This window comes from Microcaecilia unicolor, chromosome 1, assembly GCF_901765095.1.
Source record: "Microcaecilia unicolor chromosome 1, aMicUni1.1, whole genome shotgun sequence".
Taxonomy (NCBI): domain Eukaryota; kingdom Metazoa; phylum Chordata; class Amphibia; order Gymnophiona; family Siphonopidae; genus Microcaecilia; species Microcaecilia unicolor.
The window spans coordinates 688577979-688591161 of NC_044031.1; the positions used below are offsets into that span (position 1 = coordinate 688577979).

Here is a 13183-nt window from a genome sequence, read left to right on the forward strand (position 1 = left end):
ACCACTCAAATGATGTAGATTGTGATACTTATAGTTCTTATAAAAATATTTTGGAAAGAGCCAGATGTTTTCTAGTATTTTGACCTGTTCATATTAAAATTAGTATGACTAAGTTTGGTCAGCTTGGGGAAGTTATGAGAGGTTTAAGCACAGTTGACTTCTGTTGAGCATATTAAAGCTATTGTAAAAAAAAAAAATCAAACATTATTGCACTCAAGCACATCTACACCAATAATATTCTAGAAATTAACAAAATACTATTTCTGAATCAAAGTGACACCCAGCATTTTACCTGACATCACAATGTGGTCCTTTTACTAAAGCTTAGCACGTATAAAACGGGCTTCTAGGCATTTAGCACATGCTAATATTGTTATCACGTTATAAGCTTTAGCAAAAAGGGCCCCATAGTAATATACTTTCTCCTACCAACTTTGCTAACCTACTTCCAGCTATCCAATTTTGCTCTTTTGCTGAGCTACTATTTTGATAGCGCTTATGTCTGTCTACTTGAGAATAGTTGTCAACCTTTGCATTTATGCCAATTAGTTTTGTAATAGCTGGTAATTATCAATTCTCTATATCCAAGAAATTTAAAAAAAAAAAGTTAAACCTAATAGGATGGCTTAAACAGAAGTGAACTGAGTTGGAAGTGAGTGTAATTAGAAGCAATAAGAATGGGAAGCAGTGAGCAATATTCATGGACAAAATAAAAATAAGAGAAAGTTTACAAAAGCAAGCAGGCACACAGAGGAAAACATTTACATTGATGTCATGTCGTTGAGAGCGTGGTCCAGCTCCTCGCTGATCGCTTTGTACCTCAGTTTCTGAGAATACAACTCATCTGTGTTGGTGAAGAGGAGGGAGGAGGAGGAGGTGGAGGAAGGATCAGGTGATGGCAGAGATGGTTTTGTAGCAGAAAGTGACAGTGCAAAGAAGGAAGTAGTGTGGTATTCAGCCAGAAAAAGTGGGAAAAAAACCCAACAAAATGAAAATTAGCAATAGAAAGCATCTGATGATGTGAATTAAATGTACAAAGCTTCCCCTTCCATGAAATCAGATCAGTACATAAATATCACATTGTCTCAAGTTAGTCCCTTCCTGTTACGGAGCCTGCAGAAGTTCCTCCAGAAAGAGCTCCAATATACACAAGAAGCTAACACTCAAAGGCAAAGAGACAAGACTAAATTTCTTCCGCACAGATGCTCTGTCTCATCTCAATGTTAGCACTAAGCAAATGGCTTGCTTTCCTTTTTCTAACAAAGAAACTTAGAGGTTTTTTGTTTTTTTTTTACTATGTCACAGTAGTGTTTTTAGCCCACGTAAATGATTAGCTAGAGACGCCTTTAGGAATATATGGGCATCTCTAGCATTTAGCACATGTTTATTTTTAGTGCACGCCAAAAACATTACTGCGGCTTAGTAAAAGGCCCAGTTAGTATTTAGTGCATATCCTAATGTGAAGCTAACCAAAAAATTCAACTAGTCAACTATGGAGCTCATATTTAACCTGGCAACATAGAAAAACATGTTATTAATGTTCTACACCATAATTTATCAATACTCTAGAAGTAGACTGCCAGGAGATAAATGAAACCTTCTAACATGTATACAGTTGAATCTAGCATAGTGTGACAAACAAGTTCTTCTAAACCACTTATTTCAGGCGATTACAGTAACTCGCTGTGTTCTTAATGAAAAAAAGGATTACATACATGTTCACCAGAAAATCTAAGCAGCTAAACCACGCCATGCAGAACACTTTACCCATTGCATGTGAACAGAATGTAGTTACACAGATGAAAAAGGCTAGAAATGAGAGAAGAGCAACATACAAGAGCAAAACACTGTCTACTTGATCCTAACCTTCTGCTAATACGATTTGGTCACAAAGCTAAATCACATAAAAGTTATACAACAGAAACAAATCAATAGTTGCTGTTCTGCAAGAAAGATAAAACTCTGCTAAGCCATACCTTCTAGGTCATCAATGGACTTCTCCAGCTTGGCTACTGTCCTCTCAGCAAACTCAGCACGTGTCTCTGCCTGTAATTAGGATTTTCCTTAGTGATTTTAAGTAACATCTGCATGTACAAACAAGCCTAACCCCATGCTAACAATATGAAAAGAAAACTATCAATACCAGTTCAGGATACTGTACATATTGGGGTAGATTTAAGAAAGGGCACCACAAGTTAGACGCAAATAAATTGAGCACTAAGCAAGTTATTCTATTACAACAAAATAGGGCACTGAAGCCGTTACAGAATGAGTGTTAAGTCAGGATTTGAGCACCTAACTTTATGTGTGAACATTTATACTATCTCAAATGCTCATGCCTAAATACTGTCAGTTGCATGCATAACTGACAGTATTCTATAAACTTAGCGCGTAAGTGCCTGGCACACCGCTAACCTGCCCATGCTCCTCCGATGTTAACTCCTTTTTTGCTGGTATGTGCTATGGAACATAGGCGCTAAGGGCCAAATTCTATAAATGGTGCCTTAAAAATTGGCGTAAAAAAACCATGTGCTTAGCGCTATTCTATAAACTATACCTAAAGTAAGGCGTAGCTTATAGACTATGCTCACAAGTCGTTTTTGCAACTGAAATTTACGTGCACCCATTTAGGCCACCTAAAACCATAGGGCGCAGATCGGGTGTATTCCATAATAGTGCACACAGTTTTTTTGGAATGGGCAGTTCGTGGACATTTCAAAAAAAAAAAAATGTCCACGAACTGCCCATTCCACACCCCCTTTTCAGCTGTGCACATTAGAATTTACGCGCACCACATTATAGAATACGCCTAAGGAAGTTGTGCACATAAATTATAATTAAAGCCAATTAGTGCCGCTAATTGGTTAAGTGCCAATTAGCACTGATTGGCTTGTTAATTAAGTTGTATGCGCAATTTGGCTGTGCAGCCAAATTAGTGTGCACAACTTAAGGCATCATTTATAGAATTTGGGGATAAGTTTGTGGAATAGCTCCTAAGTGCAGTTTCACATGTAACTGCAAACTGTGCCAATTAACACCATTTGACAGTCAATAATGGCAGTTACGACATTGTTTGTTTGCTGAATTGTTGTATGTTTTTATAGACTGTTGTACGCCACATTGAGCCTGCCCATGGGTGGGAATATTGTGGGATATAAATGCTATAAATAAATAAATAAAAATAAAGCCAATTAGTGCCCACTTAATTAACTTAAATTCCTTTGGCCAAGTAACAAGGATTTATGCAGCGGGGATAAAATATCAAATCAACCTATAAATGCCCAGCACTAAATGTCTTTGTACAAACTTGATGATGCAACAGGCACAATCACATTGCTTTGCTTGTAAGATCTTAGCAGCGACTCGTTTCACAAGAGCTAAAATGTTCTTGATTCGCCTGCCTCTTCATCAGACAGCAAATTCTGTAATTTATAGATATTCTATAGAAAGCTTAAAATATAGGATCATTGTACTAAAATGTACTTAGCTTCATAAATGCAGATCACTCATGGGACCGCTCGCCGACATGCAGCATGTTTCGCATTATTGCTGCGTCAGGGTTCAGTCCATTCTTGTAAACACATTTTACTATAATGAGCCTATATTTTAAGCTTTCATTAAATAACATTAAATTTCCCCCCCCCCCCAACCCAAAATCTTTTGTACATTAATAATTTGCTGACCAATGAAGAGGTAGGTGAATCAAGACCATTTTAGCTCTTGTGAAACGAGTCATTGCAGAAGTCTCACAAGCAATGTGATTATGCCTGTTGCATCATCAGCGCTATGTTCACTTAACTAAGTTAGGCATTATTCTATAACTTGTGTGTGCAATTTTATGTACTAGTCGCAAAATTGTGCACAGAAGTTCATGAAATTAGAGGGATTGAGTGCAACATTCAAACCCATTTATCTAGGTAAATTGGTCAGTCTGAAAATTGCTCTCCTTAGCCCAGTAAAGTATATATGGGCTTTTACAGTATACTTGAAGGCCAATTTTGTATATGGTGAGTAGATCAGTAAAGAGATGCCCAACATTTGGAAAAGACTAGCCAGATAGGGAGTATTTTGTAAACGTACACACATTTTCCCATGGTCTTATACATGTGTCTGCATGTACAGCAGAACAGCTATTTTACAAACACCTTTTGTTATTGAATGAATGGCATCACTCAGGTCTTTGTATGTGTAAATGGAGGCATTTACACAAATAGCAAAAAGAAAAAAGAAGAAACCCCAAAATAACCGAAAGGAGAGGTCAGTCCACAGTTAGTGACTGGATATAGGTGCATACACCAATAAGGAAATCTTCCAGTGATACATGTGCATTGATATTCTATAACTTGGAATACATGCATATCTTGGACAACTGCCCAAAGCCAGTCTTCTTTAAAGCTATATGTACTTCTGGTAGGTTGTCTAAAATCATTACACGTCAATCAACTCCTTAGTGTGAAAAGAGGCACTTCTGTGTTTAAGTAGAGAAAATATAGCACACATGCATTTCATTTCCCAGTGTAGTAAGCATGACTGTTTGTCTCTGCTTGACTGCCCATATAAAACAGCAGGTGCTAAGTAGGTGGACCTTTAAAGCACATATTTTACAGCTACCAATTTTCATTTGAAAACTGGCTATCATATACAAGAAGCAGAAGTGCCCATGCATAATGCAAATAGCACAGAATAAGCCAGGTACCTGTCTGAAAACTGTCTCAGAGAGGCTGAAAACATGCATGCACTTTCACAGCATGTTACTTTTGTAAGGATAACAAGCACCATCTGGGGGGGGGGGGGGGGGGGGGGGGGGGAGGAGGTTACAGTGGAAGCATATTTACATTTTCAAATGTAAGCACTGTTTTATCTAAGATCAACCACTCACACAAAGAGCATATGCAAAGTGCACCGTCACTGTACACACAAAGCTGTAGCTAATGACCAAAAGAAAATTCCAGGTTAGGTCCCCTCTGAAAATTGACGATGAGTGCATGCATTTTACAACTATGTGGGTTGCTGAAAACGTCCCATATTATGATCCCCTCCTGTGAAGATTAAACGAATGCCCAGCTTTTGTTAGACATTTGACTGGTACAGAGGCTAGCAATGCATCAAAGGTACCTGGTTTCTAAAACATTTGTTATAAGGTTTGCAACTGACATTTTAAAATTTCTGAATTCCAAAATGCAAAATGTTTGGTTAGATAGGATTTATTTTTCTGTACTACCTTCAATCTATATGAACTAGAAAGAGAGCATGAACAGTTAAGTTGCATAAGCACCACTGTGCAAAGACCATCCTCTCACCTCCTTCAGCTTGTCAGTGAGAACCTTGATTTCTTCTTCATATTTGTCTTCTTTCTGGGAGTACTGTAATAAGACACCACAACTGTCAAGAGTTTCTCTAGATAGGCATGCAAACGTGCAAATTAGAAATGCTGATTTGAATATTTTAAAAAAGGTGTTCAATTTAAATGAACAATTTAGTCAAATCTGAAAAGAGGATGCACTTCACTTGCTTCCATAGACTAAAATGTTATTTAATGTAAACTGATGACCGATTGCCAGCCATCTTGCTGTCACAAGTTGGTGAAATTCAAGTATCTTGCATTGCTAGCAGCCCATCTGTAGTATTAAATCTATTGTATGCTTTTATCCATACAACCCCCTCCTCTCAGATTACTTGATCAGACTAAATGAATGATCACAACTCCCATGAAGGGAGAAGAAAGGGGTGAGTGATAGGATCTAGTGGCCACCACTGACAGAAGTTAGGGGAAGGGGTTAAGAGATTTATCCCAACTAATTCCAAATTACATGTCCTCGCCTACCACTATATGCAGTGATAAATCTTAAAGACAGGGGACTATAGTGATAAGGGGACCTCAGAACATGGAATCAAATAGCAACTGCTCTAATTTGAAAAATCTGTCAATCAGTCCAAGATATCTGGGGGCGGGTGGGCAACATTTTAAAAATAAGCTTATACAAGTATCAATTTAATAGACATCCCAAATAGTGTCATCATGCCCTTCACACTTTTCAAATAGTGATAGGTAAGGTGTGAAAAGCTGTTAGGCATTCTCTGCATATACCCTTGGATTCTATAAAGGTTGTCTAAATTTGGGCGACATCCCGAGATGTGCGAGCAACTTCATTGGTTAACAAGCCAATTAACAGTAATTGGGTGCTATCAATTGATGTTAATTGGCCCCAATTAGGATTCGCACACACATCTGGCTGATCACTAGGCAGTGCGCCTAACTCCCATAGCATGCATCTCAAAATAAGTGCATAAGTAATGCCATACTGGGAAAAGACCAAAGGTCCATCAAGCCCAGCATCCTGTCCCCGACAGCGGCCAATCCAGGTCAAGGGCACCTGGCAAGCTACCCAAACGTACAAACATTTTATACAAGTTATTCCCGAAACTGTGGATTTTTCCCAAGTCCATTTAGTAGCGGTCTATGGACTTGTCATGGGAGAAGCATGGGCACATCAGGGGTGTTCCGAGAATGTGTATGCATATACTGGATCAGTGCACCTAACTTGGGCGCCAGCACTTACACCAAGGTTTCAGCAGGCATTTGTCTGGCACCCATAGTTAGCCACAAGATCTGTGCTTAAATGTTATTCTATTAAGGACGTTTGGCGCTGATTTTTTCTAGTGCCTAATTTGGAGCATAATTTATAGAATCCAGCCTATAGCAACCATGTTTAATCTTCAGCAAGCCTGTTGCCAGAGCTCATGAGCCTCTGGGCCACACAGAGGCCATAATTATTAGGTCTGACAGCTTCAGGCCTCTGGGTCTTAGGAAAGGCCTACGTAGGTTCATTATTTACAACCACTATGAATAAAAACCTTCCTAGGGTTATCTATAATTTTTCTGTGATGTACATAGCTGTATTAAACAGTCATAAAGTAAGTTTCTCTACTTATAATTTTAAAAAAGGCTAAAACTGTGGTGAGCTTATTTATCTAATGTTCTTTGTTGGTAGTGCGTTATCATATTTATGGTGTTAAATCCAGCAGACAATCCCAAAATCTGTCTGCTCTTTTCAGATGTGCTTCTAGCCTACCTTTTCAGCCTGAGCCTCCAGGGACTTCAGGTTGTTGGTCACAGTTTTCAACTCTTCTTCAAGTTCAGCACATTTGCTGTTTGTTTATTTTTGTTTGTTTCAGAACAGATGCAGAAAAGAAGCAAGGCAGAAGATCAACGAAGTGAAGAAAATTGATGAGGAGAAGGGGGAAAAAAGATAGGGGAAAATGAATTACAGAAAAACAAAGGAATACCTCAAAGCAGCTGAATCAATCACGAGTACTTTTAAGTACTGCCAATTGTACGTGGGTACCAGGCTTATCCCCACTTCTTTTTCAGTGTGATTGGTTCAGCTCTTTGTTGGTTGCTCAAGAAATCCTCTGTATAGATCAAACAAAAGTCACCAAAGCAAGCAGTAAATAAAAAGTAGCATTATGCATCTGTTCGTCCTGAAATGAACAAAACAAAACCATGAAAGCAAATAGATCTATTTCTCTTGGTGTGGAGGGAGGAAGCATGGCTGCAGTTAACCGAAGGACAGTGTATTAGTAGGAGTACCTTATCCTCTGTGGCCATTAACGTTTTCAAACTTTGATCCGTTATTCTTAACTGCTCATCCAGCTGTCGAACTTGGCTGTTAGTGAATATATGAAAACGCACAAGGCCATTCACAAAATCAGTGTGTGAAAGCATGCAGTGAAAAATAACACACATTTACTTTGATACTTAACATATGAATACATATAGAATGCATGCAAAATTATAGCTTGGTGCTGAAAAAAAAAAAGTGAGGCCAGCTTTTCATGCTTTAAATATAATAAACCCCACACACAGTGCTTAATGTACTGCACAGTGCAAGCATCCAGAAAAGAATTGCGAGAAGAGATTCAGTTCTTACCTTTCTGAGAGCTCGGCACGTTCTTCAGCACGCTCCAGATCACCTTCAATGATGACCAGTTTACGTGCAACCTACACAAAGTACAAACCAGAATCTCAAACTGTAGGCATGAAGGTGCTATTGACCACCTCCACAGGGCACATAAATGATTTTGCTTCCCTTCACTCCAATTGACTAGGGTCCGTTATGTGAACACTGCTGTCAAGAACTTGCTTAAGTATTTTTAGTATTCTTATTGTGAGTTATAAGGGATTTTAAACGTAGATTTTAAATTCTCATTTATATTAATTTACAGCCAGCTGTCAATTAACTCCCTAAGCAGGAAAAAAAAGTAGGCTGAGGTATTAAATCCAAAAAGAACCCCCCCCCCCCCAACCCTTAATACCTGTGCTACATAGGAGTGAACAAAGTGCCAGGTACAGTGCACAGCCACAACTCAAGAAAAGACTGGATGTCCTTTCCAAGCATCACAATGACGTGACAATATCAATAGCTTTCCCCGCAGAAATACATCCTTTGCATATCTATAGAGTCTTGACAAATATCTAGTGTGGATGCAGTATATCATGTTCCTGCAAGAGCTCAGCAAAATTCCTATGTTGCTCAGCATCAAGTTAAAGAGATACAAATGTAAAATCCAGCTAAAGCCTTCTTTAGAGACTATAGCGCCAGTCTTATGGTTCATTACAAAGGCCACCAGCCTAAGGCCAAGCATCAGTTGGATGGCCTTGGGACTATTTCCAAACCTGGTCTCTGCCAACAAGGGCTGTGAATCCTGCAGTGTTCACAGACCCTTTGTAGGAGAAATCCAGCCCTCGTTCAGTTGTGGTACCCATATATAGGATTCAGGTGCATGTAAACAGACAAGTCTGTGTACAACTTCTGCCTTCTATGCTGGCACGAAGATAGAGGACAGTGAAATAATAAAATACGAGGAGAGGGAAGGAAACACACCAGATAGCTCACTGCACTAACTATAGTCGAAGCAGATTCTAACTGAACTAGAAAAAGCAGCAGGAAAATTCTAGGTAACAAAGGCTCTAAGGTTTTAAATTGCATAGCACACAGCTTGAGTACCATGGTGAAATGCATAAGCAGAATTAATTCTCCCATCACACTGCAGTTCAAAGGCCCTCTTACAGGAAAGAGAAGTTTCAATATCTAATTGCCCACCTGCCTTACAAGGTTGTCACCCCAGCAAATGAGAATTATGTATACAAGTACAGTAAAGTCTTGTTTATCCGACCTAAACGGGACCGACCCATTGTCAGATAAATGAAAAGGTCAGATAATACAGAAAACAATGGTAAACCCTCAAACAATGCAGAGAAAGCCAATAAAAGCAGGGTCCTGGCTCACAACGGGTGTGGTTGCGGGTTTGGAAAACAAAAAGAGAAGCCGCGCAACGTTACCAGGGGGTCAGTCGGATATGCCAGATGGTCAGGTCAGCGAAGGTCGGATAATTGAGACTTTATTGTACATGTAAAGATGGGAGGGGACTGTGAAGGTTGTAACAGAAAATCTATGGTACCTGCATTTTTAACTTGTCCATCAGTGGGGATAGTATGCAGAGCAGGAGCAGGTTCTGAAGGAGTTGCATGCTCCAGGGTTTTAAAATAAAATCCTCAAGAGTAACCAGTTACGGAAGCATTCAAACTACAATCAGCACAATTGACTTTAGTGATCTGATTTACTTGCTAGGGGATGCTACTCTGGTCTTTGCATGATGAGTAGGAGATCAGGGTTGTCAGAGCTTCCAGCACTTACCTCTTCATACTTGCGGTCAGCCTCTTCAGCAATATGCTTGGCCTCTTTAAGCTGGATCTCTTGAATCTCCATTCTCTCTTCATCCTTCATGGCTCTGGTTTCAATGACCTTCATTCCTCTGAGCAAAGGGAGAGCAAATATTAACATTTATGGAATGTACAACTTTTGCTTTCATAATCCTATTTTCACTCACTACACACCACTTCGGAGTGGAGGAGTAGCCTAGTGATTAGTGCAGCGGACTTTGATCCTGGGGAACTGGGTTCGACTCCCACTGCAGCTCCCTGCGACTCTGGGCAAGTCACTTAACTCTCCCAGGTACAAATAAGTACCTGTGTATACTATGTAAACCACTTTGAATGTAGTTGCAAAAACCACGGAAAGGCGGTATATCAAGTGGTATGTCCCTTAAATCAACTAGGCACTCCCGAAGAAAGCGTGTTACTGCTAGTTAACTTTTCCAGTATAAAGTCAGAGGTGTTCAAAGGATCATCAAGTATACACTTACTAGTCCAAAATGCAGAACGGATCTCAGATGAAGATCAAACAACAATACTTTATTAAAGAATGACACAATGTGGCCACGTTTCGTCTGAAGGCTGTGTCAGGGCAACACTACAAGACAAAATCTACTACAAATTAAAAATTAATACAGAAAAACAAATAGAAAATATAAAAAATATAACAAATTTAAAACTTTTTAGATTGTTATATTTTTTTATATTTTCTTTTATGTATTAATTTATAGTGGAATTTATGTCTTGTAGTGTTGCTGCTCATGCAGCCTTTGGTCGAAACAAGGCCATGTTGTGTCGTTCTTTGATAAAGTATTGTTGTTTGATTTTCATCTGTGATCCGTTCTGCTTTTTGGGTTACTCTAGCTGATCTGTACTACTCTCTATTGGCCTATACTTTTACTAGTTTCTATGCTCTTATATAACTTCCATAAATAGAAAACACCACCCCCCCCAAAAAAAAAAAAAAAACTTTCTATTAACAGTGACACAGATCACTTTATTGAAGCCCCCCTCCCAAAAAAAAAAGAAAAACTTGTTAAATGTTATTTCTGCAATAAAGGCTTTAAAAGCCTCCTGAATTCTGTTGAAACAATGCTGAAATGCAGATATTTTGTTTAAATATTTTAACAGCCCATCCTACAAAAAAAAAAAAAAAAAAAACTCCAAAAATAAACTCGGTTGTTACTATCTCAGAGAATCTTAATTGTGATGCCTGTCCTTGAAATCATTAATCATGGAAATTGTGTGTTTTTACACTGAACATACAAATCTCATCTATACTAGCTGTAAACATTCTGGAACCATAACAGCCAAAGTTGAGGATCACTGCACCACTTCTGATCAGGATTCCAGAAGGGTAAAAGTACAGGTCCCATGGGAAAGAGGGACAGGAGCCTTTTGAGATAGCAATATTGCCTCTTATAACAAAGTATTATGTACAATTCAGAACAATGTGGTGTGCTCACAGTAGAAAGCCACACGCAAGACCTGCTCTCTCATATGGAACACACCATAGACAACCATCCCTTCCAATTTCCAGTGCAGCATTTCAAAGATCAACTGCAGTGAAAAGAGAAATACGTTCTGTGTAGTACTACAGTAAGTAAAGTGACGCTGTTAATATGAAAAGCAGGAAAACCATTATCCGTTATCTATGGATGCAGGAGTGGGGAACTGACAGACGAAGGCTGCAATTGATCAAGTTTTCATCAGGAATATCCTTTATAGTTTGTGGATAGGTGGTTGCTTTGTGTGTTGGAAAGATCTTGTTAAAGTAGAGAGACCTCCCACCTCTCGCTCTCATCTGCAGCCTTCTCAGCTTCCTCCAATTTCTGAAGAGCAGTAGTCAAACGCTCCTGAGCACGATCCAGCTCCTCCTCAACCAGCTGGATACGTCTGTTCAGAGAAGCTACATCAGCTTCAGCCTAGGGAAACAGGGCAAGAAAATGAACCCCACAAACAATTTTACATGGATAGGGAGTATGTAAAGAGGGTAGCTGGAAGGACATACATGCTTGTGTGAGTCAAATATTAACTTCCTTATTCTTCTGTGACTTATCTAAATTAGTTACTAGCTTTTCTTTGGATAAAAGTAATGTGGTAGTCGTGTTTGTTCACCTTATAGGCTAATAAAAAAAAAAAAAAAAAAATGGAAAAAAAGGTAATACCTTTTTACTGGAATAACCCAATACATTTTTGACTAGTTTCAGCGGCCAAAACCTCCTTCCTCAGGTCAGGACAGCATAGAAAAGATGACAAGAAGTGAAACAAAAGCATTCCAGTGAAAGTCAAGGGGAAAGGCAGAGGTGGAGGAGCAAGAGCAAGGGGTGATCAAAAGATGACAAAGCACTACAACTTTCACATTATAAACCATAGTTCTATTGCTTTTGTCACCTTCTGCTCACCCTACCCATCATTCCCTGTTCTGTCACTCCCTCTACATTTTCCTCTTGAGACTTTCACTGGAATGTGTTCATTTCACTTATATTGTCATCTTTCATTCATACTGTCCTGAGCAGATAAAGGTGGTTCTGGCCATTGAAAGTTGGTCAAGAAATGTATAAAGATAGACCAATGGAAAAGGTATTTTCCATTTTATGTTTTTTTTTTTAATTAATTTTTGAGTTTCATACAGGCCCAATCTGGCAGTAAATAAGCTGCACCTCAGAATAGTTATATAGGTCTAAAACCTACAAGCATGTCTTTTTCCTCACTCGAACTCTCCTCAAGAGACCAGACTAGCTTCTAAGCTACTGACATTTTGTCTCAAGATACGTTGGCCCTTCTGTCAACCCTACTCTTTTTATCCAGAAACCCCTGCTGTCTTCTCATTCTCTGTTAGCCTTATAGAATCTCAAGCTACCCTTTTGTAAGTTAAACTAAGCTGCAATACCTCATACTGTTATCTCAGGATCCTCTTTATACTATAATGATCTCTTAGAGATGCTTCACTCGGTGACTACCATTTTAATGTCTTCTGCCATGCCCGGATTTCATTGTTTTCCTATTGACACTCAGCTTCAATGAGAATCAATTTTAACCTTACTGATGTTTGACAACTATTGCATGATGCCTAATAAAAAACTTATTCATAATGTAAATCACTCGATAATAAGGCAAGCATACCTCAATGTACTCAGAGCAGCAAGGAAAAAAAATCCTTAAAACAATGTCTTGAACTGGCCAACTGAATTTAGGCTTACAAATGCCCAATGAAGGTAACACATTGTAGCCCAATCACTAAGGGGGTCATTTACTAACAGCTAATGTGCACTAATATTGATAATGCGAATTATTTTCTGAAATATGGGCCCTGCAGTAATTTACTTGAATTAACTAGGCCTAAATTGGATTTAGTACAGTAAGGCAATGATTCACTACTGATGTCATAAAGGACCTTTCCAAATGATCAGGCACGGAGACAAATGGCAGTAGAGAATCTTGAGGTGCAGCAATGCTTAAAAAGTA

General features: G+C 38.9%; 1 protein-coding gene across 14 annotated transcripts in view; it reads right to left on the bottom strand.

The window, feature by feature from the left end:
- TPM1 (tropomyosin 1) overlaps positions 1 to 13183 on the bottom strand; it is a 54609-nt gene that overhangs the window by 21537 nt on the left and 19889 nt on the right. For 4 of the 14 annotated variants that reach the window (XM_030188335.1, XM_030188399.1, XM_030188301.1 and 1 more), the window contains 6 exons: positions 11507 to 11640; positions 9699 to 9816; positions 7932 to 8002; positions 7074 to 7149; positions 5301 to 5363; positions 1977 to 2046 (listed from right to left, as the gene is read on the bottom strand). In XM_030188335.1, coding sequence (XP_030044195.1) covers positions 1977 to 2046; positions 5301 to 5363; positions 7074 to 7149; positions 7932 to 8002; positions 9699 to 9816; positions 11507 to 11640 — 532 coding nt within the window. Of the gene's footprint in view, positions 1 to 761; positions 845 to 1976; positions 2047 to 5300; positions 5364 to 7073; positions 7150 to 7591; positions 7668 to 7931; positions 8003 to 9698; positions 9817 to 11506; positions 11641 to 13183 lie in introns of those variants that run through there. The other 10 variants (XM_030188307.1, XM_030188294.1, XM_030188357.1 and 7 more) reach the window with 4 other exon arrangements.